At 39.1% G+C, this 27606-nt stretch overlaps 2 protein-coding genes across 3 annotated transcripts; one reads left to right on the top strand and one right to left on the bottom strand.

Annotated features, from left to right (window-relative positions):
* The first annotated feature begins 856 nt into the window (after nt 1–856).
* Nucleotides 857–18027, top strand: bckdk (branched chain ketoacid dehydrogenase kinase). The gene is made up of 11 exons (XM_032576172.1): nt 857–1271; nt 4525–4593; nt 4696–4806; nt 7598–7645; nt 9571–9690; nt 9809–9907; nt 11177–11250; nt 12662–12790; nt 13371–13460; nt 15050–15205; nt 15303–18027. The coding sequence occupies exons 1-11, from the start codon at nt 1023–1025 to the stop codon at nt 15445–15447; spliced, it is 1290 nt and encodes a 429-aa protein (XP_032432063.1). The 5' UTR covers nt 857–1022; the 3' UTR covers nt 15448–18027.
* Nucleotides 18028–18634: 607 nt separating this feature from the next.
* Nucleotides 18635–27066, bottom strand: orai2 (ORAI calcium release-activated calcium modulator 2). 2 transcript variants are annotated; one of them, XR_004340966.1, is made up of 4 exons: nt 26519–27066; nt 21393–21631; nt 19736–20921; nt 18635–19688 (listed from the first exon to the last, which is right to left on the bottom strand). XR_004340966.1 is itself a non-coding variant. In XM_032576174.1 (3 exons), the coding sequence occupies exons 2-3, from the start codon at nt 21624–21626 to the stop codon at nt 20355–20357; spliced, it is 801 nt and encodes a 266-aa protein (XP_032432065.1). In that variant the 5' UTR covers nt 21627–21631; nt 26519–27066; the 3' UTR covers nt 18635–20354. The 2 variants fall into 2 exon arrangements, 1 of the variants encoding a protein (XP_032432065.1); XM_032576174.1 differs by having other exon boundaries at nt 18635–20921.
* Nucleotides 27067–27606: the final 540 nt, after the last annotated feature.

Genomic DNA, 27606 nt, shown 5'->3' with positions numbered 1-27606 from the left:
TTGAAGTAACAATGTTTGTTACTACTGGTAATCACAGTTATTCTCACTTGGAGCATTCTTCACTTCCATCTTAAACATTTCAGGGTTATATTTAACTCTAACTTTATCTTCGGGAAAAACTGGTTTGTTCGTTTGTATAGCAGTCTGTTTTGAACCCAGGCTTTTATCTAAAGTGAAATTATTTTTATATTTAAAAAACTTGGATTCTTCATATAATCAAAAAAAATATGGACAATGCAAACCATCCTGAATTTGAATTGAATTGAATGCTTCTATTACATCCAAACTGGATTATTGTTCCTCTATATGTAGGTGTTAATCAGTTTTTTACATTTTGTGTTTTCTTTCTGGACATTTAGAAGGCTTGCCACCTTTTTGAACCACTTGTTTAAAGATTTGACCAGCCTGGGTTAGAGACCAAGGATTCTTGTTTCTATCACTGCTTCTTTCCTCATTTCTTCAATAAGAAAAGAATCAATAACAAATGAACTGCAGGGAACATTGCAATCCATAATTACATTGTTGCAGAGAACAATATAATTATGTTGCAGAGAAATTAATTGTAAAACTATTTAAGTATTTTTCTGTTTTTTAATCAAGCACGTTATTAAGCCCTGTCTGTACGCATTTATATATTTTGATATTGTAAAGGGCAGTACAAATAAAATTTGTTTATTTTTAGTTTGCATTTATTCTACTTTGTTTTTACCACTATTGTTTGTCCACATTACATGCCATGCAGAGTACAGTATGTGCCGTTGTGAGTGGGGCGTTGATTATACTTAGCTCCGCCTCTGACTGACTCGCTGATTGGCTGCGCTCTCTCGTCGTTACCGAACATCTTTGACCTAGTGACCAATAAGCACAGAGGCCTTTCTGTACCCCGTCTCTACTGTATTGAGATCAGATTCGTGCCTTTGTGCGCAACGACACAACCCTAATGGCTTCATAGCAGCTGCAGAATTCCGTTGTTCTGCACCAGGAACGGGCCAGCCCTGTTCGCGCTAACAGCTCGCCTCCAAATGCGACCGGGACTGGCAGGCATAGCGGCGGAGATGCTGAGCGGTGTCACCGGCAGGGCCAGGCCGAGGTTCGGCAGCCTCTTACTGACTCCCGCAGCCAAAACATTACCGGCGCTGCAGTCAGGCACCGGGAATCCCAGATTCCGGTCCACATCATCAGCGCAGGGTGTCTCAGAATTGGCAAGAGAACGGTCGAAGACTGTCACTTCCTTTTACAACCAGTCCGCCATCGATGTTTCGGCAGAGAAGGTGAGGAGTGGATTTTTTTTTTGTGCTCCCTGTTCATATGCGGCGGTGAGGGAATGTTAGCGCGAGCCGGCTGGAGCTGGCTCGAGCTTGGCGAGCAGAGCTAGCCGTTATAGCACCGTCGGTGCTACATTCAGTGAATGAGGAAATGCTGAAAACAACCAGTTTTAGTTCGGACTACTGTCTTAACTGTCAGTGAAGGTTGAAAGCAAAAACTACATTTATTGCACTATGTTATGCAATAAAAGAAGTTGCTTACATAAGTAGTTTAGCGGTTGAACCTCGCCTTCTTAAAGCCAAATAGGAAAAATGCGATTTAGACAATGAAATAAGCAAATGGCAACATTTTATTTTAAAAAAGTAGATTCGACAATGTTTCCTAATTACAGTACTCTAATTGGAATACATATTACTTATATAAATGGAATATATTTTGAAAAACATCTTAATTTAAGAATCAGAACCGTTACGTTACGCTCTGATTTCCTCGGCTGTTTGCGCGCCCTTGAATGCAGCATCGGGAGGACAAACTGTTTAGCTAGCTAAGCGATCTACTACTAATTAATAGTACCAGTGGTTGATGAATAATGGTGCAGAGCGCGAATCCTTTACTCCAGCAAAGCTCACAAGAGTGGAACAAGTTTGTGTTATCAGCTGAGAAAGGGTTAAGGTTTCAAAATCGGAGATTGAATAACCCAGTTATTACTAGAAAGTCGCTATTTGTTGCGTCTGGTAGCTAATCTGACCTTTTGACCCTATTTGAACTTTAATTTCGATTAAAATAAAAGTGTAAATTAGTAGTCCGACTAATTTGAGGATTAATTAACAGAACTCCTTCCGGTTTGATATCGTCATAGATGTACTTTTTTTTTTTTTTTTTTTACACAAGACTCAGTTTTTTCTCACAGTTGTCAACACTTTTTTCCTTCCTCTTTCTTTTTCGCAAACTCAGATGTTTTAGTTCCTCACACTCAATCATTTTCAGTCAGGTGTTTACCAATTATCTTTTTGTAAAGAGTTTTTTTAGTGTAGAAACAAAACCCAAGGTGTACTTTAAATTCTTTACATGATACCTGTGAAAGTTTAAAGATCTTGAGTTTCTAAACGGTGAATATTTAGCTGTGAAGTTGAACAAGCTTTAACTTCGTCATTTAACTGGACATTAATCTTGCAGAGCAGTTCCCAGATTAGCGCTGGTCACCAGACAAAAGGGAAAGCTTGAAATTGCTGTGTGCATTGGTGTGGTTGGACCAGGAGAAACTAGGTCAGATTGTTCCCCCTGACTATCCTCCACTTGTACTTACAAGTTTTGCATCTGTGTACACCTTGCCAAGAATTTTTTTTTTTCTCAGGTTTAAATTAAGGTAAACAGACACAACATGACTGTTTGTCTGTTAGACGTGCCTGCTAGGACTCATTTGTTGTTATGAAGGTGAAATCCGATCTCTGGGGGAAGCAGATTGCATGCAGATGTAGGATGACTTGTCTTTTTTTTTTGTTGCTCTCTAGATCAGTGTTTCTTAACCCTGGTCCTCAAGGCGCACTGCCTTTCATGTTTTAGGCGTTTCCCTGCTTCAGCCCAGGTGACCTCAATTGACAAGTGTTTTGTGAACTGCAATCAGCTGAATCTGGCATATTAAAGCAGGGAAACATCTAAAACATGCAGGATAGTGTGCATTGAAGACCAGTGGGAAACACTGCTCTAGATGACATCTTTTTTGCTACAAATTTGCAGCGCTGTGTCCTTTCAGATTTTTGCCGTTTCAGATCAAACACATTTTGCTGCCTGACTGAATTAACCAGAGTAAATACAAGATGCAGTTTAGTTTGTTACCAACCCTGCTGCTGCGAAGCACTTGAAAGCAACAACTGCTATAAAGTCTTTGGAGTTTAATTGAGTTTCTTACATCGTTGTGGAACGATGTTTCCATCCATGTGTTTTATGTGTGTTTTTAAGTGTCTCATTAGAAAAGGTTGATAGAAATGGCAAAATTCAAGATAATTTAGCAAAAAAGTTTTTGCGCCTGCCTGAGGGGGTTTGGGCTTTTCGGAAAAAGAGTTAATATGCTAAAGGAGAAATGGAAACACATTTGCTGGATAAGTTCTGAAAAAGCAAATTTTCTGAAGACTGGGAGTTGATGGGAGTCACATAACCTTGAGAAAAATCTAATTCCCGACCTCGCATCTCGAGAACTCTCCATTTTTCTGATATGTGTGGTCCATGCTAGTTTGCAACCTCTACTTCCTGTTTATTACAACCGTACAGAACTTCAAAATTTGACAAATTTTGCGTAGTCTGGTTGATTTGATTCACACCAGTAAATGCAAGCACAAATAATTTACATTCCCCCCCCCCCACACCTTTTTGGCAACAGTGGAAATGTTTGTTCAAAATTCGCATTACAATTGGATGGAAACATACTGTAGCTATCGATGAATTCTTGGAGTAGTCTTGGTAGGTCGGCATCTCCTGTTAAGGTTCTCTACTTTTGCATGTTTTCTCCGTGTGTGATGAAGGGCCTCACTGCTGTTCTCTGACATCCCAAAGTCTAAATAAATTACCATGTAACCTTTCCAAACTGATAAATGTCAATAAATTTGTTCCTGTACTTGAATTTCTTTTGATTGGGACAGGATGTGTTGCTTTGTAAGGTTTCCAGTCTTCTTCGTGTTGTCAAACAGGTTCTGTTTAAACCATGTCTTGATTTTACCAGTCTGGCAATCGTCAATTACGTCTTTCCTAGTTGATGTATGATTTATGGATTGCAGGCAATAACTTTTTTAGTATATTTTCTCCTAAATTATAGTCAGCCATAATGGATCTTTTAGCGTGTAATCACAGGAACCTGTAATTTGGTGTGCAGTTGCTGGAGAGTTTTGCCCTAACATGTCTGTTTTCTACGTGTCATGGTGTTTGTCACACAGATTGTTTTATCCTGAAAATCTTACTGAGACTTGTCCCACATTTTATGCAAGAGCTTTCAGGATTTTCTTTTCCCCATTTATATTTAGAAAATGATCAAATTGTGTAAATCAAAATGACTTAGAATGAGTTACTTTGATTGGATGCTAAAGCCAATGAACGAGTTTATAGGATTGCTTATGATATTATCCAGGAATTGTTCCTTATAGATGCAAGCAAAACACACTCTTACTTAAAGTGTTGCTTTTCACGTTTCATTAAAATAAAGAAACATGTTTTTTTCTTTTATTAAAAACGGATTTTAATTGACTTCTTTTGCAATTGTGTCTGCAGGCCTCAGTGCGGTTGACCTTAGCGACCCTGCTGTATTCTGGGAAATCTCCTGATGGACACCACATCTTGGTAAACACTTCACCCACACTGAGAGTACATCATCTAACCGCAGTGCCTTCACGCTCTGCAGCTTTTCACTGTGTGTGTGTGTGTGTGTGTGTGTGATCCCAGAGCAGTGCCAAGTACCTTCACAAGGAGCTGCCTGTGCGGATCGCCCATCGCATCAAGGGCTTCCGCAGTCTGCCCTTCATCATCGGCTGCAACCCAACCATTCTTCAAGTGGTAAGGGCACAATCCTGTAGAAACTCCTTGGTAAAGTCAGTATTTTATTTTTTTAGAGCTAAACATGAAGGAACCCGCTACAGCTGAGGTTATAATAAGAACTGGGACTGTCCTCATGAGTCAGTGCTGAACTTTCACAGACCGGAGAGAGGTGTGGAATAACTGGTGGAAATTTTTCTGTATAAAGTTTTTGCTTTAGGATGAGGTGGGGGGGTTTCTCAGCAGTACCGAAATTAATGTATTTCGCAAAACTGCAATGGAAACACTTTTTTCACATCACACAAATCATATGATCAACAACCTGATGTTACTACTGACAGAAACCACGAAGAAGAAGACAGGATGATGATATGTTGTCAGGCTTTGCTCCCAAAAATTGATGGAAAACTTTGAAGATTTGCATCTGGAAATGCAATATCTTTTCATTTTAGAGTAGAAGTAGCCCTTATTGTCCCACAGTGGGAAAATTCAAATGTAACAGCAGCATGTAGACATAAAGGCTCACAAGAAAGAACAAAAAGTGTAATAAAATAAAATAATATATATATAAATATATACATATATAAATAAACAATATTAATAATAATATAATGTACAAGATTATAACATGAAAATAGTTTTGTTTCATTCTATTCATATCAGAGAGGTAACATTCTGAATTCAAATGGGATTCAGTAATATTATTCTTTTAATTGTTCATGCTACAAAATCAAAACAATCCAGATTTGTATTTAAATTTTAGATGTTGTTGTTTTCATCCAAATAGAGAAGATTTAGTGCTACTGAATCCAAAGTTTCTGCTGAGCCTCATTTCTTGAACCCAGCGCCTACGAATATTTATTGCTATTACATGGTTGTTCATAAACCCAACGTCAAAACATGACCCCATTTCCACGACGCTTCTGATGCAGCAGTGAGGCGTTGTAAATCAGACGCTAGAGCCAAAACAAACGAGTAAATCAGAGGCATAACCTGCGTGCTCCGGGGTGTAACGTTTCACTAACTGCTGAGCAGAGCTGAAAACGGAGAAACATCCACCGCCGCTACGGGTTCACCCGGCCTGGGAATGAAGGGCCTTCCCAATAAACACAAAAGCTCTGTGCTGGTCAGGGTTTTCCAGTTATTTTGTGCTGAAGTTGCTGAGCCCAGTATAGTGGAGGAGCTTCTGTCTTCACCTTTCTGCAGGATTGACCTGCTAACTGTGGCAGTCTGCTGCTCTCTCTTCCCTTTTTAAATCCTTTTAACCACTTAAATGTTTGGTAAAGTGAAAAATCAAAACAGACGGATAAATGATGTGTGATTAGATTTAGTTTTAGTTCCTGCTGTCTTGTCAGATCCTCTGCAACAATCCTCAAACAAACTTTCCAGTCTGTTCTCCTGGAACTCTTCCGTCGATGTGTTGATATGTCGTCATGTCGACGTGTCGTCATGTTGACAAGCTGTCGTGTTTACATATTGTCGTGTTTGCCTGTTGTCATGTGGACGTGTTTACATGTTGACACGTCGTTTTGTTGTGTCAACACTGAAACTTTCACCTTCCGAAAAGTTCTGGAATAAATCAGACATTAATAACTTATATTATTCTTTAGAATGGATTTTTTTTGGACAAATAAAGCCTTAAAATAAAAAGACATAGACTCAACAAAGTGTTAATTTGTTTACTAGGTTTCTACATGAATCTTAATTTCAAAATGCTTCAGACGAAACATTAATCCACACCTTGTTGGTGTTGCAGAGCCCAGAAAAAAAAATCTGCAATGTTCTATAGATTGATTTTCTACAAAAATTTGACTATTTTGCATATTTGGTTTACTTTATTATTGAGCAAATAAAAATAAGAGAGGCACAATGTATTTAGTCTAAACGTTTTATCGAGAAAGAAGTATTTTTGTGGCCCCCAAGAGCTTTCAACTTGATGATTTGTGCCCCCCACGGCAAAACGTTTGGCCACTGCTGGCCTAGTCAAAGCTTTGACATAAATCTAGATGAGAATCTGTGGATTTTTCAATACTTGAAAATTGATGTTAAAATATTCTCCACCCTGACGTTTGCCTGAGGTTTTAGCTGGTTGACTGATTTTTGAAAACTGTGACTTTTTTTCCTTCCGCTTCACAATTATGTTCCATTTCTTTGCTGATCTAACCTAAAAAAAACCCCAGTAAAACACACTGAGATTTGTGGTTATAATGTGACAGAATACAGGAACATTTCAGGGGTATGAATACTTTGAGACAAGGCACATCTTTAAAGGTTGTAATGACGCTGTCTCATGATGAATCCGTCTGTTGTTTTTTTTTTTTTTTTTTTTTTTTTTTTGGCTGTAAAGTCGGGTGCCAGAACATCCAGCGGGAACACATTGTTCTTGGAGGTTGAGATTAAACAGGCAGCATTCCTCTGCACAGGCTGCACAGCCGCTCTAATCAGCCAGAATAAATGCTTCTGTGGAACAGAAAGAGCTTTTTGTGACATAAAAGCAGAGTCGGCGTCTCTTCCAGCCAGTTTTCTCCCTCTGAGCTCTTCTCAACGTGGTTGATGAACCTTCACCCAGATTCCTCCTCTGGTTGCGTAAAGCCCGACTCCTTTCTTCGTGCAATCAGAAGAAACGGAGGTCAGCTCAAATATCCGTTAGCAGATGAATTATAACTGCTACAAAATGTTATTACACAGAAAGAAAACAGAAGAGGATCCTGAGAGCTTCTGTAACGCGACCCATGCGAGAGTTTGTTGGCGTCGCTGTGCGGTCGATTCTGGTCATGTGACTGAGATCCGTCTCTTTTGCTCTTTCTTGCAGCACGAGCTGTACATCAGAGCCTACCACATGCTCAGCGACTTTCCCCAGGTGAGTGTCACGCAAACAGGAAATACTGCAACGGCACACGGTTTGGGTTCATGAGTTCAAGTTCAGCATTTCTCAAGGGAGGGGGAGGGGGGAAGATGTCATCTATTGTTAAAAACATGGATTCACCTGAAAACAGCAGCTTCACGGCTTTTTCATCTGCTCTGAACCAGGAAACAGCCGTTTTAGCTTTAAGGATAGAGAACATTTAGGTAAATGTCTCTTTTGCACAAAATTTCATCAAATTAATAAAAAGAAAAAAATCATTAGCAGTGTAGATCACGGATGTGCAAAGTGCAGCCTGAGAGCCAATTCTGGCCCGTTGCATAATGTGCTGTGGCCCCCGAAAGCGACCGCTATTCAGCAGTTGAGCAAATCTGGCCTGTAAGCAGGTCATTGAAGCAAATTGACTTTTTTATTATCTTTTTGACATTTTTGCAGATAAAACTGTGTTTAAATAAAGAATGATTTAGGCACAAGGCAACTTATCATTTATTAGCAAGATTCAAGCAGTCATCTTCATTTTGCAGTAAATTGAACCACAAACATTGAGCAACTGTTCCTCAGATCTGGGTGAAGAAATCAGCCAGATTTGCAAAAGTTTAGTTTGTTGTTGAGGAGACAAAAGTGCAAAAAAACACGAGAACTTTATTTTGATGAATACACTTTTGACTTTACGTTTGTGGCCCGCGCATGCTTTCAGGGTAACAACTTTGGCCTCCATCGCAAGAAGTTTGTACACCCCTGTTACAGATTTATTTGGTTTATCCCGTCATGGACTAGTGAAGCTAATCTGCTTCCCTCCTGTCTCTTTTGAAAACAGCTCAGCTGGTGCATGACAACCTTTCTACATTTACAATGATTTATGCCACATTTTCTACCATTTGACTATTTAATTAAAATATTGGATGCTTAGGTTACTGTTAAGCAAGTTCAAACATATTGTTTTATTATTATTATTTTTTTGTAATTTTATTTGTTAGCAAACAAAAAGTACTTTTAATCTGAAATAGACGAGAACAACAGGACACTGCAGACCCAGGTGAGAAGCTCTCTCTCATTTTTACTTCGGTCTGCCGGTTAATAAGAATTTAGTAGATAAAGTGCCAATGAAAAGTATTCATCTCTTTGAATGTTTCATTTTTTTTTTTTAATTTCTCTTACAAATCAGTCATGATCAACAAAATGTGGCTTTTCTGACAAAAAGTTTACAAAAAAAACAACCCTTTTTATGTCAAAACGAACATATTTATGGTTAAATAAAAATGTAACATAAAATGTGTGATTGCATAAATATTCACCCCCTTCAAGTTAGTATTTAGTAAATGCACTTTTGACTGCAATGACAACATTTGTTCATATTCAGGGCCGTAGAAATTGTTTTCTATCCATCCCCTGACTTTGCAATATGTTTCAATAATCTTCTCTCTGATTGGTCAGAGTGTTTCTTCAGCCATGAATACTGGTTCCTTTTTACTGCAGTTACTGCATTCAGGTGATCTCCGTTCCACTCAATTTGACTCGAAGCACTATTTGACTGGATCACTTACTGTGTTATTTTGTGTTATTATGCAGAAATCAGGTTTCATTTTGACATTAAAGTTGTTGGGGTATTTTTTTGTGAAAATCATTTTGTTGCTCATGGTTGGTTGATTTGCACAAGCAGTAAAAAGGGTAAAACATCCAAGGCGGTGAAAAGTATTTATAGACACTGTAGTTGACTTTAAAAGGCAAAAAGTTCTGCTCAGCATCACATCCTGCCTGGAAAAAATGAGTATAGGAACAAATGGGTATTTTAAACACACTTCTACAGATGGATTTATTGGGTTCGTCTTTACAACCACTTCAAATTTCATCGTGTGAAACAAAATTCCTTGACTGAAGGAAATCATTTTCAGACTCAGTGTGAAGTTTGCTTCTGTGGTCAGATCAAGGACCAGGAGGTCGAGGCTCGTTTCTGTAAACTGGTGCAGCAGCTGCTGGATGACCACAAAGACGTGGTGACCATGCTGGCCCAGGGCTTCCGGGAGTGTCGACGACACATCCAGGCAAGAGCTGCACTCTGGTCGTTAATACTATTTACTGGAGGAATTATGGCTGAGGGTTTCAGGACAGAAAGACCGGGAGCCTCGTCAGTTACCGTTTTCTGTTTTCTCCGTCTTCCAGGATGAGACCATCATCAGGAACTTCTTGGATACAACGCTGTGTTCCCGTCTGGGAATCCGAATGTTAGCCACACACCATCTGGCTCTTCATGAAGAAAATGTATGTCTGACTACTACATGAATTAGTATTTATATGTAGAGTTTTCAGACTTTGTATGTATAATAAAATAACGCGCGAGTATTGAACTTATCCGATGTAAAAACAGAAATATTGAAAAATTCCACTAAAGTGGGCGGAGCCCAGTGATTAATAGGGGCGTGGCCATGTGTGGGGATGAGTGCAAAGAGTTAAGCGGGGCTGTGGTTAGGAACAGGGAAGACTCTGTAGATTTTGTCGCTATATTTAACAACTTTCAGAACTCTTCTAGCACTTAAGAAAAGAAGTGACTTGTGACAAGTCCAGAGATTTTTTTCTCTTATTGACACTTTGCTGACAACCTCTGACTTGCCACCAGAGGGCGTGTGTCTTAGTGAGATGATTTTATACCTGAATGATTGTTACCAATAGAAAAATTAAACTGCAGTATCCACCATTCAACGCATAGAGGGCAGCACTGAGATGTTTTTACCAAATATTGCAGAATTTAAGAAGTTGACAAGAAATTTCACAATTTTCCGACAGCGTATTAGGGCCGCTGATCATAGAATAAAAAGAGGAGTAAATTTCTGTAAAAAGTAAAAAATGTTCGACTTTTATGACTGATCTCAAAATGTCTGCTTTTTCTAACTTTTCAAACTGAAAAATGTCCTCGTTTTTTCTAGAAAATTTCTGAGTCTTGTGGCGTAAATTGACTTTTTCTTAATACGCCGTCATACAATTTACACAGAAACATAAAGATGGCACCCAATTTATACAGCTTATCTCCAAAAAAAGGTTGAACTGGGGTTTAGGCTACAGAGCATACGAGGGAGTAGGTTTGGTCTCAGATCTAAATTTTGACAACTTAAAGTCAGTTAAAAAAAACATCACCAGAATAAAAGTTCTCCTTTATTTCCAGTAGGTTAAGTCGCTGCAGCTGTGTTTTCTGTAAAAAAAAACAACAACAACCAGACAGTTTCAGCTCATCCTGTTTCTCCGCTCTAGAATCAACTCCCTGAAAACATGAGATAACCAGGAACATTTAAATCTGGACTGAAAGATTTATTCTTTTATGCCTTTTCATATCTGCTCCTTAATTTTATTTTATAATTTTTATTCCCTTTGAGCACTTTGGGTTGTGATAATTAGTGCGCTACAAAAAAACATTCCTTTTCTGATTTTCGTAGTTGACTCTGGTTTGATAAAGTCTATAAATAAAAGCCGATAATTTAAAGAAGCTGATGTTTATATCAGGTGTTTTTCTGTGACAGGAATTTGTTTGTTTTCCAGGCGGATTTTGTGGGGATCATTTGCAGACGCCTTTCTCCTAAAAAGATCATCGAGAAGTGGGTGGACTTTTCCAGGTGAGTTTGTTTGCTCGGCGCCGTCAGATGGCTTCCTGCTGCTTTCAGCTCTTTTATTGGCAGAGGAAGGTCAGAGGTCGGCTGCTAAACACAGGTGAATGAGATATGAGCCATCGCTCTGTTTACCGTGAGTCTTCCTGTCAAGCGATGCTTCTGGAATCCGTCAGCAGCTTCCTGCTGGGTTTCGGATGATTTTGCTTTTAAATTGAGGCACAAATCAGTTATTTAGTTGGGTTAATACGTCCCAGTGATAATTTTGCTGTATTTTTAGTTGGGATGTTTGCTCAGCGGGCGGGACGATTTCTTGAGTGTAAATGTTTTAAAAATTAGCCGGATGTTAATCAAGTTTAAAAATGCTACGCTCCTCGTCATCTTTGCGCCGTTTCAGGAATTCAAAATTCTGACTGGAATTATTTTACGGTTCTGATTCGTGGGTTATATTTATGACAGCATGCAGTGTTTTTGTGCTCTGAGTAAGCTGAACGTGTGCACAAATCTTCATCAATATGCAAGACCCGTTGAGTTTGTTGGGAGCAGTGATGTTCATGGAGTCTAAATAGTTACTTTTCTTCTGAAAGCAACGTTTCAAGAAGAGATTTCTACAATAGTTTGTCTACAAACAGCGATAGTGGCCATTGGACCAAATATTTGAAGTGTTTTGTACTTTTAAGTTATTATTTCACGAAAGACTTTAATAGACACAGTTTCATTGTTTACACAAAGTCAATAAGAAAACTTGAAAGGTTGTTCTTGTTTGTTTTGACACCAACCTGCCAGCAGGACTAGAGATGGAAATTAGCCACTTGGCTTTAATCTCATGTATTTATGTGCTAATCTTTATTAAACTGTATTGAAAAATAAGCATAGCTGAACATAAATGCTAATTAAAGCATTTTTTCCCTATAAAATCAGCTTGATTTCAGTTAGAATCACTCATTGACAGACAAAGATTTGAAATTGGAACAAGCTGCTTTTCACTACTTATTAGATTAGATTAAATTTGATTAGATTAATCTCTCCAGAAGGTTAGGAATTTAAAGTAACTATAGTATAGGTTTTTTTTGGCCATTTTTACCCGGTCAAAAATACACAACGCAGAAAAAAGCAACCAAAAATGAACATAGAAATATGTAATAAACAATATTTGAATTCCTGCAAAGGCAAGAAGTCGAGGTGTGGACGGGAAAACGTGTTGGTGGAAGTAAGCCTTTGACTTTTTTATTATCGTGACCTCATCAAAATCACAACAGCAACAACAATAAACATACAAAAGAAAAAAAAAAAACTAATTTAAAGGGTAAAATAAAACGAGAAAAGACAAATGAAAATACTAAATATAGCAGCAGCGTAAGAATACTGCAGGACAGATGGAGAAATGGTCATTGTGGTTCGTTCTCTGTGGCGTCGACAGGCGTCTGTGTGAACACCAGTACGGTAACTCTCCCCGGGTCCGGATCAACGGACACGTGGCGGCCCGGTTCCCCTTCATCCCGCTGCCGCTGGACTACATCCTGCCAGAGCTCCTCAAGAACGCCATGAGGTAACAGACCGGAGCGTCAGCTCTCATCCCGCCGCAGCGTCACAGAGCCACATTGAGGAAGGCTTATCTTTATGTATTTTTTTTTGGACAAATATTTTTGTTAATTTGGACCTCGGCGCAGAAGGAGAAATAATGGCGGTGGGGATTGAAGATCTGTGGATGAAGGGTGAGGGATGTAGGAAGCTGGGATGATGGGTAAATGTGTTAAAATGGGGGAATGATGGCAGGAAGGCATGATGAATGAAGGAAGTGGAGAAGAGGGATTAGTAATGAAGGATGTTTGAAGACCGAAAGATTCAACTGTTTCTTTTTCCTCTTCTGAAACTTTGGTGGAAAGTATCACCTCCCTTACAGTTACTAAGAACTTTTCAGTGATCAGGAGATCCATTGAAAGTGGTTAAAAAAAAAAAAAAAAGCAAAAACGTTGTTCAGTTTGATGGTTTTTAGGCTGTAAAAGCAGAATAAAGACTGAATCGATCTCCTGTGTCTTACGTGACTCAGAAGTGTTTTGAGTTATTTTTGTTTCCGGGGGCAACGTTTCTGTTAGTGTTTTACTTTTTTATTGATGCTCCTCCTTCAGAGCCACCATGGAGAGCCACCTGGACACTCCGTACAACGTCCCCGATGTGGTGGTCACCATCGCCAACAACGACATCGACTTTGTCATCAGGTCAGTGGCTTCAGGTCTAAATGCAAAGATTTCGACTCTTGAGACCAAATGTTGGCCCGCAAGATAAATGTTTACCAAGAAAGAGGAAACTTGTGGCTTGCATTAATATTCAGCTAGCTGAACTTTAACTGGGCCATTCCAACACCTGAGCATGTCATATGTGGGCACCGGGCAGGAAGTTGAACTCCGATTTGACCGTCCTGTATTTAAACTCAGGCGTCCTCTCGACTTCCCTATCAATGCTGAAAATCAATCATCCTCTCAGACACGAGTTCCCAAACAGCGTTAGCTTCTGACCGCACAGACAAACGCTACAAAGTATGTAAAGAAGGTTTGACTTTTACAATGTTTATTTTTCTCACTTTATTCTCTATTCAGTCATTATTACGTTCATGCTGCCTCATAACTTTTGATTTTACTTGTCCATGAGTTTTGCGGGTGGGAATATTAGTATCAGGTGTTTAATTAAGGCTTTATTAATCTTAATTAATGACCTAATCATTTTTCATCACAATCCCTTGCTTTGATTATATGAAAATGTGTTATGTTTTATACCAATCACACATGAAAGCTTATCTAATCTCTACTGTTCTTATGGTTTCATGTTGGGCTGCTGGACCGTTTTGGTCTTCTTGTCAGAAACGTTTCCATTTTGCTCTCGCTACATTAGCTTGATAAATGTGACTGGCAGCCAATCAGAAAGATGAGCACGGCAACATTTCTACAAGTTACTTTAACAGATTAGATTTTGTTTTTAAATAACATAGAATTAAAAAAGTTTATCCGATTCAATTTTCTTCTTCTGCGACGGACTGGCTTCCTGTCCAGGGTGACCCCGCCTTTCACCCGTTGACCGCTGGACATGGGTAGCAGCACCCCCTCCTGCTGGTAGGGGGGGTAACTGTTCCATAATGATGAATGAATGGATGGATGGGATTTTCTTATTTTTACAATCTCCCCAACTTTCTGAAGCTCGTCTGGCGCCCCCCTAGTGACACCCACTTTAAAAAACACTGCCCTAATTAGACAGTGTAGTCCATATTTTTGGCATAAAGGCCACATTTGTGGAGTACACAACTAATATTTGTCATCACAACAGTTTGTCTCAAGCTGTTTGTCGTTGTCTGACACTTCTCCCTGACCGTCTGCTGGGTTTCTTGGTCTTTATGCTGCTGGTTGTTCTTTAAAGGAGAAACAGAACTGCTGCATAAAAGGGAGTGAAAGAAATCTGAGTTACTATGTTCAGGTTTTTATTTTCCCCGTGTCTTTTTGCTCCCCACTGATGCCCTCTTGGTTAGTCGAATAAAATCCCCCAAAGTCCATGGAAGTTAGTAGTTGGAGCATCATAGAAAGAGGAATATCGACAAGTTAAGAGTAGCAATAGTGGTGAAGACATCTAAGCTGGCCTGGTGACTCCAAACAGCAGCTCCTGCTTTGCACAAATGTTCCAGCCCTGTTTAAGGCCGAAGTACGTACCGAACCGTTCATTTACGTACCATCTTACCTCCAGTGCATCGTTGTGTAGGACGGTACGTCGTTTGACCTGCAGCGGTTTCCTCCGGTGACGGTTCTATTTTGTGCGCGTTCAGGATTGCAGATCGTGGCGGCGGCATCCCTCACAAAATAATCGACAAGGTGATGGATTACCACTTCAGCACCGCAGAGGAGAGCGTGCAGGACCCCCGCGTGAGCAACCTGTTCAACACCATCACCAACAGCGGGAACCAGTCCAGCCCAATGCATGGGTAAGAATGGGACGTGCAGACACACCCTTTCTTTCGTTTTCCATTCGTCACTAATCTGGCGATTTTTTAATTTATTTATTTTTTCTTACTCCCGTAGATTTGGTTTCGGCTTGCCCACATCCAGGGCCTACGCGGAGTACCTCGGCGGCTCCCTGTCCGTACAGTCCATGCAGGGCATCGGCACCGACGTCTACCTGCGTCTGCGCCACATCGATGGCAAAGGAGAAAGCTTCAGAGTGTAGAAGTCGCTCCCTGTAGGTCCAAACGAAGGAATCAGGCCACGTTAGAGGGTTTTCTTCCCCACGTGAAGGCAGGCAGAGATGAGGTTATATGAGATGAGGCAGCCTTCAGATCACTCTGTCAGATCGTCTTTGTTTCGCCTTTTACTGATTATAAGCTATGTTAGCTCTCTATTTAATGATTTCGGTTGTCTTTTGTGTTTTGCACCCTGTGGCATGTCATCTCTTACGATTTGGCGGTTCATGAACTCTTGAATGTTTTTGTTTATCGGGAACTTTCTCATAAAAGAAGAAGCTTCGTCATTTAAGAGCTTCACGTTGATATTTCTTGTTTTGAAACAAGGTCAGCTCACAGGTTTCACGAATCATCACCACATTTAGTGAGTTTTCTTTTTTTTTCAAAATCTAAAGCCTACCAGGGACAAACGGTGAGACTCAAAGCAGTAAATGAGTTCAGACCTCGTCTTTAGAGTTAAAGGGGTTTTGGATCTTGTGGCTTTAATAACAGACGCAGATGAAACGTAAAATATTCAAACTGCCAAAACTCCAGTTGCTTTCAGTCTCTGCTTCTGCTTAGAAGAAACTTAAATCTGTTTTCTGGACTGGAGATGTTCATCAGCCTTAATGTGCAACTGAACTGCATGATGACTTTTTACTTTCCTTTTTTTAAAACTTTTTTTTATTCTACTGTCCGACGCCTTCATCAGTTCACACAGATGCACAGCGTAGCATTCAAACACATCCGTTTGTTGGTTTTCCACTATTAGTAGATTTTGTGTGGTAATGCTTGGCTCTCCTCACCAATCACAGCCGTTTTTGACATTTCTATAGCAACTCACAAGCTAACAATATACCAGAGAAGTGTTTAACTTTTTTTTTTTTTTTCTAAGTGTTGGAGTTTCGTTAGACGTTTGTGGTCTTTGAGATAGGTTTCCGTTTGATCATGTTTATGAAAAGCTAACCAACCGAGTTTGTTGCACTATAATACTTTTATTTTTGCTAATTTGCATTCATTTGGCCAAGTAGCAGCTTGAGTCAGTCGGGTTTCCAGTGAGGGTGAAGTGTGCACACCTCCAAATTGGGCATATGGTTGCTGGGAGTCCAATAGGAAGGATAAAATTCTCCGTCTCCTGCTCGTAGTTTTAATACAGTCGGGCTTCGGTTCTCTGCCTTGATCTGATCTGCGAGTCCAGCCAAAATACATGGAAGGTTATGAATATTGTTGATGGAACCCTGTGTCTGCATGGTCTTATTATGCTGATTCAAAAACACTGATTGTATTTCTTCTTCTATGGTGTGGACGAAACTGCTGGTTGGGGTACAGAAACCTCTCATTTAAAGGAAAGTACCACAGACATAAAGCATCTATGTTGGATTAATAAGGCAAATAAGGATAGAAAACAGAAGTTATTAACTAAGAGCTCACTGAAAAGATGTTTTATTATTAGATTTAGCAGATTTACAACATCTGGCCTCAAAGTTGGGAGGGAAAAGAAAGCTAAGATGGCTAAGTTGTGTTCTTGAATGAACAAAAGTGACTAAACTTCCCCCCTTCAGTCAAAAGAAATGTTTAAAAAGCCTTGATTCGTGTGGTTTAGAGATTTACAACATAATAAACACTATGAGCACTCCCGTGACTGTGGCGAACATTCCCCAGAGTGGTGCTGTTGTTGTGCAGCAGATTCTCCTGAACGCTACATTTACATTTTCTTTTTCACGTAGCAAGATTTCTAACTGCTGCATTCGCTGTCCTCCTTTAAATGTGAAAGGGCGTCAGGAACCCAGCTTAACCCCACATGTTTGCAGCTTTCCACAGTAAAAACTCTCCAACGTAAAGTTTTTTTTTTTTGGTTTAATAACATGAAACCCATAAATAAAATGCTCAAATATTTTTGATTAGCAGCTTTACTTGCTGTCAAAATATCTCCTGGGCATTTGTAAAGTTTACACACAGACATTTAAATGAATTGTTGGCTTGTGAGGTGTTGCGAACGTATTTTATTTGTAAAATAGAAAACATTTGCTTTCATTTTTAAAAGGCCGCAGTATTTATTTCTCACCTTATTATTAAGAAAAGAGATGATCGTTATCAGTACCTACATTTCTTGGTTAAATGGTGTACATGACCTAATGTTTTTATTGTAACTCCGAAGGTCTTGGAAGCTATAAAGATGGGGAAAAAAATGTAGCTTAAGCCTATAAAGCATTAATAGTTTATTAGCATCCTTATTCCAAAAATATTGCTGGAACAATGTTGAAGGGAGGGAGGAGATTTTCAATTTGACTGTGTCATAAAATGTGCACTGTCGCCCTCTGCTGGTCTAAAAGAGTTGAAGCAGGGAGAAAACGTTGAAGACAAAATGGCTATTTCTTTCTTTCCCCATTTTCTTTTTCATTTTGGAATCGGTTACTAGATTTTTTTAGATTAAAATAAAAATAGGATTTGAACATAGAGAGTTGTGTTACTGAAAAAAAAATCTGCTGTCACGAAGAGTTTTGTCTTCTGGACTAACGCTGGTTTCTCATGAATTTTGTTTTGTTCCAAGATTTTGTAGAAATTAAATTTTGCCTGTTCACATCTTTGACCCTGAGCCTTCTTGAACACATGCTACAGTATGATTTCACATTACATGCATTATCTTTGGATAGTAAAATAGGATGCTCATTATTCTAACATACATGCTACCGTATGACCCTCCAGTCTAGTACGGGCTCCCATGACAGCTTTTCCAACGACACATAGCATAGTATTAACTGGATGAGTCAATTATTCAAACAATTGTCAACTAATTTAGCAATTACCTTATTTGAAGCAACAAATAAAAAAAAATAGTAACTAAAAAGGAGAACGTGTGTGTACTCTACGATATATGAACACAATGACTGACGTTGGTGGGCGTGGCCAAATCTATCAACGTTAGGACACAATGTTAGCCTAACAAGGATAGCCAGTGCTAAATTGCGTGAGCAAAAAAAAAAGTAAGGTTGCACATGCAGTAAATGGGTCTACTGCACGCGATCTACAATTACTCATTTGGTCTTTGGACTGAGAATTTCTTCTGCAGGTTGACGTAAGTCAAAAACAGTAAAATGATGCTGAGATTCTTTCTGATGCATCTTTTCCACGGCTATCGGTTCCACCCTTTGCCTCCACGCCGACGCTGAACAAAGGCGTCACACAAGACAAAGAAAACATTGACCTTTGTTTTATTGAGCGGTACATTCCAGGTTCCGACCCGTGACCTCTGCAGAACCCAGCAGGGTCCACAGGCATGAAACAAACGGATCAAGTTACTTATGACTTTACAGAACAGAAAAATAGAAAAAGTGCACTTTTTTTTTTTCTTCTGACAACAAAAAAAATTAAATAAAAATGAACTGAACGGCACTTTGGTCTGTCGTGTTTTTTTTTTTTTTGGAATGTGACAATAATTTGGTTCATGTTCCTTAAAAAAATAAAATAAAATATAAACAGTTCATCCAGCAAACTCAAGGCAGTTTTTCTGTAAGGCAATAGGAACAAGTTCAGATACTGAAGCATTTCAAACAGCATCCAGGCGGGTTTCTTTCCTTTGTAACAGGCAACAGAAGAAACTTTCAGAAACTATAAAAGCACAGTGAAGTCAGTCAGCTGTGGGATAAGTTAATGCATCTTTTTAAAAGTTATATAGACGTATCTGTCTGAATCAGCCACCTTGCAGAACCTTGCAAAAGAGAAACACTCAACTGATGATGAGAGAACAGGAAGTAAACATTTCATTTTCAGAGAATGAAAAAAAAAAAAAAAGAAACTAAATTATTCACAACCCGCATTCATTTCTCTAACTTTGATGATTCTGACTTACAGTCAATAAAAACCCACAATTTGCGTTCTAAAAATTTTAAATATCACATCAGACATTCCTGAAAATGAAGATGGCTGTTCAAAGACTGGTTTATGCAAACAAGTTGAAGTAAAATTAAGTGGAAGGAAAAAGGAATTTGGGCTATGCTTATTGTATTTTTTAGTTTTTTTTGTCTAAACCACTCCAAAATAGTCTAAATAATTTGGATTTATTTATTTATTTCTCACTGAAAGTTTCTGTTGCGTTTATCCTTTAGAGTAAAGATTGACACTTCATGTCTGACCTGTTTTATTCTGGCATTTTGCACACAAGTTTGAAGTGTTTCTATCTTAAAGAAAAAAATATATCAAAAACTTCAGAGATCTCAAAGGAGATATTAACATACAAGTAAATGTCTTACTAGTAGTAGCAGAAAGGCTTTAAGTATTCAAGATGCTGCATGAAACGACTAGCAAATACATTATTGTATGATGGCGTGTTAGTGCCATCATACAAGTGTTCTGGCATAAATTTACTCCCTTTTTTCCAGCTATAATGGCCCATTTATGCTGTGATATTATTAGAAGAGATCGCAAAAGATAATAATTCCTCCATGTCCCCTAGAGGGCACCGTCATTTTGGACACCATGGAAATGTAACATTGTTTCTGAATGGAAGCAGGCGAGGAGCTTTGGCATCACTTTTTCCATCACAGATTATGGTTAATCCAACTAAAAGCCCACCTGACTAAATGAGAACTCTCTTTGGCTGAGCATGAAAACTAGGTTGGTTCGAACAGAAGCTGCAAGTCAAATCCTGAAAGATTCCACTGATAAGACGAGATGAAAACAGGAAGTTGCTCATTTCCATATGAAGCTACCATTGTAAATCAGAGGCAAAGTGCATTTTGGTAAGCAATAGCCCTTTTTGTTGTCTGTAAACTTTTTATAGTTTTGACCTCAACAGGTCTGCAGATCAGGCCAGGATTCCCAAATCGTTCCCCTTTAGAAGAACTTGGCAGTCTGAGGCCCAGCTCTATAAATATCCAACATGGCGGAGTCTGTGGCGCCGCTGTGAGTCCCGTCATCACACCGTCTGCAGGCCTCTCTCCTGGCCGTCCAGCTGCACCTTGATCTTGTGCAGTTCCTCGATCTCCTGGTGGTGGCGCTCCGTCTTGTGGCCCACCAGGGAGCGATAGAAGTGGATGGTGAAGATGAGGAAGATGATTCCCACCGGGACCATGATGATGGTGGAGGCCAGCGCCGCCTGCCAGCCGCTCGCCGGAGCGCTGGAGCTGGTGGGGCTGGGGCTGGTGGGGCATTCCTTGGCGTCGTCCTTGGAGCCACGGTCGACGGGCAGGAACTTGATCCAGCAGAGGAGCACGACCTCGGCCAGGAACAGCAGGATGCCCAGCGCCGTGGAGAACCCCCAGGCCAGCTCGATGTAGTGGTGCATGCGCTCGTGCGGTGACTCGCTGACCGAGTTGAGGTTGTGGATGTTGCTGACGGCCTCCACGTTGGGCAGGATGCAGGTGCTGATGAGCAGGGCGAAGAGGTGAACGGCCACCAGCACCGTGGTGCACACGGCGAAGGAGATGAGCAGCTCTCGAGGGTAGCTGTACTTCGAATCCAGCTCCACCTCCACCATGGCCACCTGCAGCACAAAACCCCGTTAGAACAAACTTTGTGGTGAAGACGCACCGATCCGATAGGAATATCTGAATCAGGGGTTGGCAAGTTTTATCACTACATTCCATGGTAAAGTGGAATGTTATCAATAAAATAACTTTTATTGATAAGAATAACTTTTATTGATAAGAATAACTTTTATTGTTATGTTTATGTTATTGCTATATTCGGAATACACCATAACTATAAATCAAAGTTCTTGCTGTGATAAGAAATGTATCACAATAAAAAGTAAACGATGCGATACATGCCTATCCCCAACCTTCAATGCAAAACCGAAGCCACAAAGAGGAAACCTGCAACCATTTCCTGGTTTCAGGGATGAGTGTGGAGATAATGGTGAAGCCAAAATGTTTTCCAGTCTTTAAGTCCACACAAAAACAAAACACAGACTTCCTACAGAAAGTGTTTTTTGTTGTTGTTTTTTTAGACGTACCATTGCGAAGCCAGAGAGCAGGGCGGAGGTGCGGCTGCTGGCCTTCAGCTTGGCCCGGCTCAGGTAGAGCTTCCTCCAGGACAGGGCCTGGACTGAGTGGTGGTTGGAGCTGACCAGCTCCAGGTAGCTGCGCCGCACCCAGTCCCTGTAGTCCATGCCCCCGTTGTCAGGAGGCGGCGGCTCAGAGAGCCCGGGGACCGGGGAGCCCATCTGCACGTTCAGCTCCCGGCTCATGGCGCCTGCAGGATGAAAACACAGAAACACCGTCATCAATGCAGCTTCATCGTCTTTATTTACCCAGTGGTTTCAAAACGGGGGACAGATATTGAGGAAACACGAAGAACAAAAAAAAAAAAAAAAAAAAAAATCATTGTGAAGTTTCACAAATGTTACAATTCATCCTGTTTGGAGATTACATAAATGCATTTTGTTCTGGGAATGAATTAAAAAACATATAGAAAAACATATGGCTTGTGAAATGTCTAAACTTCATGACCGGTTTACGTACAGGAAGTTACCGACAAACTGGAATAAAAACTAAATTGTCATGATTTTCGGCAACGGGAGGAACTGTCTAACGGCTGCTGTCCCAACAAAAATGATTGCACTCATTGATTTAGGGGCAGGATTACACAAAACATTTTCCTTCCTCCTGTTGTCTTCTCACTTGTGTTGATTATGTTTGCAGCTTAATGTTGAAATTTGTTAAATCGAGTGAATAAACTGACTGATTGATTTTCACTTCACTACTAATCGCTTCCATGTGTTGCTCAATTAAGATTTGAAGTCTACAGCGATTGAAGGCTTCGCCCAGGAAGAAAATATGAATAACCGACAAAAATGTGGACAAAACACATTTAGTTAGTAATGGAGGAATTTATGCAGCATTTTATCCCATGGTCCTCTGGCAGAGTACTGGTTTCTGAACACCAGCAGCTATTTTTGACCGTCTCCCAGCGGTTCTGCAGTCTGTGTTCTCCTGTCAGTCAGCTGCTCTAACTCCAAGTTCCTATTCATGTCATCAGTAAAGACCTGAAATATTCCCACAATCCTCGGCTAAGCTTATTAGGACACAGAGTGTGTCCGTCACAGGAATGTTCTACTTTAAGTTGCTCCTTGTGACATTCCAGAGGAGCTGCCGTGGGAATTAAAGAGGAGGAAACAGGAAGACAAAACAGAAAGAAAAAAAAATAAACTATCTTCCAGCAGCACAAATATTGTGATAGGAAACATTTCAGCAAATTTTTTAAATAAAAAAAAAATGTATAAGGAACATTATTATACTGCAAGATGTTATGCTGTTGTGTTGGTGTTACTGTTTTGAACAGAATAAACACAAATTACTTTATTACCCCCTGGTGGGGAAATTCAGATGTTTGAAAAGCAAAGTGACAGACAAGACAAAGCATGCAGATTCACACAGAAGTAAAAATATGAAAACAAAAAAGAAAAAAGGAGAGACTGAGCAGGCAGGGCAAATTTACAGCATCAGGAAAACATACTATGCAGTTATCAAAAATAGCATACTGAGGCTCGAAGAAATATGGTAAAATTGAGCATAAAGCAACAAACTTGACAAAAGTGTGCAAATAATATAAAGTTAGGAAACAAAATGTTTAATATTTAGTTTGCTGTCTCTGCTGAACAGATCCACTGTTGCAAAAAAATAAAATAAAATTAAAGTTAATAAAATATTAAAAGAAAAAACTGGGATCCAGAGGCATGAGCCAATTTATAACAATCCAATTAGCATTTGTACCGATACTTTAGCTTTCGATTAACCAGACAAGTTAGTTTTGCAAAAATTGTACATTTTGCTCCTCACTGATGAAATCGTGTAAAAAATATTCAGAAGAGTTAAAACTGATGGTTTCTTTGAAAGAGAAGAAAGAAAACCTTTTATGAAGGAGAGTCAACATATTTTAAGATTAGAAATTCAGCATAAGGCTTTTAATCAGAGGAATATTATTGTTTATACTTTATTGTTGCACCAAGAAGGTCCTGGGTTCGATTCCCGGCCCAGGGTCTTTCTGCATGGAGTTTCCATGTTCTCCCTGTGCATGGTGGGTTCTCTCCGGGTACTCCGGCTTCCTCCCACAGTCCAAAAACATGACTGTCAGGTTAATTGGTCTCTCCAAGTTCTCCTTAGGTGTGAGTGTGTGTGTGGGTGTGTGTGTGTGTGTGGGTGTGTGTGTGCATGGATGTTTGTCCTGTTTATCTCTGTGTTGCCCTGTGATGTACTGGCGACCTGGTGCCAATCTCGCCCGTTGACCGCTGGAGATAGGCACCAGCACTCTTTCGCGGCCCCACTATGGATAAGCATGGATGGATGGATGATTGAGGGCTGCCTTCATGTTGCACTGCATAGATCCTTTGACACAATAAACTGCACTTTTACAGGATATTATTATGCAAACATATTTCTTTCCAGTTTTTGATGAATGCTTATATTATTTTCAATCGTCGCTATATCTTCACAGTCAGAATTTTTTCTTTTTTTTTTTTTTTTTTAAAGGTTCACCACATTTAATGTCCTTTGAGATATTTTCACACACGCAGACAGTTGCCCTTAGACTTCCTGTTTGCGGAAAGAAAGAGCAGCAAACCAGTGAGCTGACTGCTGCGGGGAAGAAACGGAAAAAGAAACACGACCGCTGAAGTTTAAAATGCTTCCAAAAAACGTGAAAAGCGATACATCAGAAACTATTTTTTCCTCTCTTGTCAGTCAATTTTGTAAAACTCAAGTGTTTTTGTCGTCTTTACTTTGAACAATTTGGCCATTACTAGCTAAAACCGCAAAAACACAAAATCCCACCAAGCGTCTCTGTCCGGCCTCAAGTGCAAATATCTTAATACACCCAAAACAAGACAAAAGCTGCCTTTCAGCAAGACACAGGAGATTATTTCAAGTCAGTAATTCTTGAATAATGATTTTACAAAAGCATTTTTTTCCACAGACAGATTTTTTTACACTTACATCATGGGAAAGAATATCTTCTTTTGAAATAATCTGCAAGTGGAAGTAGTTATTTTTAATCAATATTAAATAACTATTTACTGAAAACAAGCCTCTATATGTCACTGAAAAGCAAGCTAGTTTTGTTTTATGTTAAGTGTAATAATCTGCACCAGAAACCAGACCAAACACACTTGGCAAGGCTCTGTGTCCCCGCAGTGTGAACACTGTAAAAACGTGTAATTGGTATAATGCAACCAATTTTACGTGCTTGTATAATTACATGTGTGAACACTGCAAAAAAACAAAATCTTATATCAAAATATGTCTTGTTTTATCTAGAATATCTTAGTACACCTGAAATAAGACAAGTAACTTTTCAGCATGATATAGTAACTTGTTTTAAGCAAATATCTACCCAATATTTAGCTTAGAAAGTGTTATTTCCACTGGCAGGTTATTGTACTTATTTATTTTTTTAGAATACTTTCAAAAAGAAAAATCAAACAATACAAAAAATACAGAACAAACAAAACAAATATAACCTACTGGGGGGAGACTCCTATTCCAGAATTACAAAATTCAAGGGTACCGTTCATATCCAATATTAGTCCTGTAACGTTGATGTGATCCATTTTTCCTCACATTGCTCTTCTTGTGTCCTCAGTCTATGTGTTAGAATCTCCATCTCATATAATGAGTTCACAGTCTGTATCCATTCCTTTGTGGTGGGAGGATCAGATTGGCACCACTTCCTAGTTATTACCTTTTTGGCAGCCACCAACAGAATTTTAAACAAATAACAGTCATTATTAAGAACAACATTCTCCACAAGGCCAAGATATAAAACCAGACCGGTCTTAGGTATTATGTAACCCAATATTATTACAATCTTTTTTGTGTATTTCGTTCCAGAACTGTGTAACTCCAGGACAAAGCCAAAAAATATGGGCATGATTAACATCAGATGCTCCACAATTTCTCCAACACGGCTGAACAGTAGATTTGAATTTACTGGTAGTGTTGGGTGTTATAAAAAATCTGATTATATTTTTCCAACAATGTTCTCTCCAAATTCTGGCAGAGGATGTCGTAGTTTGGGTCTTCCAGACATTCAACCAGTCGTCTTCCGTTCGCAGAATTTCCAATTCCCTTCCCCATTTTGTTTTAATATCCAAAGTATTAGTGCCTCTATTTTCCAATAGATGTTTATACAGTAAGGACACTGTTCTGTGTTTTTTTTTTACCCTTATAGGTCTCGATCAGCATTTTGACAATCCCATTTTCATTTTGGTCTACTCTGCGTTTTATCTCTCAAGTCAGAATTTTAAACCCTTAAAATGATGGTTCTTAGAATAGAACCCAATCGCACATGTGCACACCGGATCAAATCAAGTTTGTGTTTCATGTATAAAGTTGTTTATTAAATAATTGCTCCATTTGAGACCTTGGCACAGAAAACTCACCACACAGAATAAATATTTATGAATCTTTGGAGGTTTTAAGCCCTTAGAAGGTCAGTTTTAGAAATATAGGCTCTCTTTCTATGTTTATTTTAGAAAACACACACTACTGATGTTTTCACTCGCGTTTAGTATATTTATCAAAAAGATATGCAAATTAGTAGACTCGGGAGAAGTCTACTATTTTGACATACTGACAAAATATCTTCAGCAATCGAATAAAAACAATTGAAGGGATTTGTATATTTAGAAAGGGAGCTAGTTTTAGAGAAAGTAGATTTAAACCGCTTTTTGTGGCGTTTATTCAACCCGAAAGTGCTTCTGGAGGACAGACAGACAGTTCAGCAGATATCAGCTCCTTCACGCCTTCATGTATATTTAGAAACCTGCTAGAAGTTAGCAGGATAGGTTTACAGACTTATGTAGAAAGTTAATTCAAAGTACTACAGTTATCTGTAGTCTGTGAAAACCTAGGAAAGAAAAGCGGACAATTAAAAAAAAAAAAGAAAAAGAAAAAAAAGAGAAGGAAATACATTTAAGCAGCTTACATTTAAAGATAAACGACGCAAAAAACTCCTCGGCAAGTTTTCAGGCAATCTGAAAAGACTCCTCTTGCTAGCTAATATAGCTAATAACAGAACAGTTTGAAAACAGCAAAATTATCAAGTTTTTGGTCAGATGTATTAATTAAAGTTTATTTTTCTTACCTGTTCACAAAGGTGCCTTCGGAACCTCAGATATAAACTGAACCACAGTCTTGTCTCCACGCTGTTAGAGAAAGTAGAATATCCCGCAGGTCCGACCAGGGTTTAGTTCACCGGTTAACGTCTTTTTCTGCAGGCAACGACTGCCCGTTTTTCTGCTTCTGCAGTAAAAAAAATTCACGTTCAGTCAGTTTAATGTCTGAACCCACAGCGAAAAGGCAGACTTCCTTCCGCACTGCCACCTGAAACCCGGTCGCTAAGGTTCGGATGATTTCGGGTGGGACTGAACAGAAAAGGAAAGCTGCAAAACTCATGGTTTCCGGTTTTGTGTGGTGCTTTCAAAATAAAAGAACACACAAACGTAGACGAAAACCTGACGTAGAGCAAAAGCAGGGGCCTCATTGGTCTAGGGAACGATACGTCAGCACCTCCGCCATATTGTAAATGGCCGGTTTATGGCCGGTCTCTGTTGGAAACAAATACAAACCTGTTTGGAAACGGACTTTTCCCAAATAATAATAATAAAAAAGAGTAATTTGTTTTTTAAAATACAACATGAGAGAAAATAAAGAACACCTTCAAATGAAAGTGGGCAATTAGTTGTTTAGTTTAAATTTCATTATTTATAATAATAATAATAATAATAATAATAATAATAATAATAATAATAATAATAATAATAATAAATAATAAATAATAATAAATATAAATAATTATACAATATTAAAACAATTACATTATTATTAATGAGTATATCTAACTTTGGGTGACTAATGAGACTAATGTTGGTTAGTTTGCTCATGCCTTGGATCAGCAAACTAAAACTAAAATGATCCAAGTTTAGATCAAGTTTAGTTTAGATGAAATTCATCAAGTCAGAATGGCCTAGTCAAGGTTAATATTTAAATCCAATGGAGAATTTATGGCAAGACTTGAAACCTGATGTTCCCACGTGCTTTCCACCTAATCTGACTGAGATTAAATTGTTCTGCAAAGAAGGATGCCAGTAATTTCAGTTTTTATACATCCAAAGACGATGGAGACACCCTAGTGGTTCTACAAATGATTGACTCAGAGGAGCTGAATATGAA

Source organism: Xiphophorus hellerii, chromosome 11, assembly GCF_003331165.1.
Source record: "Xiphophorus hellerii strain 12219 chromosome 11, Xiphophorus_hellerii-4.1, whole genome shotgun sequence".
Lineage (NCBI taxonomy): Eukaryota > Metazoa > Chordata > Actinopteri > Cyprinodontiformes > Poeciliidae > Xiphophorus > Xiphophorus hellerii.
The sequence above is the reverse complement of the archived record's forward strand: the minus strand, read 5'-3'. Positions and strand labels throughout refer to the sequence as shown.

Bases quoted from the DNA above. Each gene is read 5' to 3' on its own strand.
- orai2 (XM_032576174.1), bottom strand. From the start codon at position 21,626: ATGAGCCGGGAGCTGAACGTGCAGATGGGCTCCCCGGTCCCCGGGCTC. The intron at 20,922-21,392 runs GTACGTCTAAAA...TTTGTGCTGCAG, and splicing joins TGCTCTCTGGCTTCGCAATG to GTGGCCATGGTGGAGGTGGA.
- bckdk (XM_032576172.1), top strand. From the start codon at position 1,023: ATGCGACCGGGACTGGCAGGCATAGCGGCGGAGATGCTGAGCGGTGTC. The intron at 9,908-11,176 runs GTATGTCTGACT...TTTGTTTTCCAG, and splicing joins TGGCTCTTCATGAAGAAAAT to GCGGATTTTGTGGGGATCAT. The intron at 12,791-13,370 runs GTAACAGACCGG...CTCCTCCTTCAG, and splicing joins CTCCTCAAGAACGCCATGAG to AGCCACCATGGAGAGCCACC.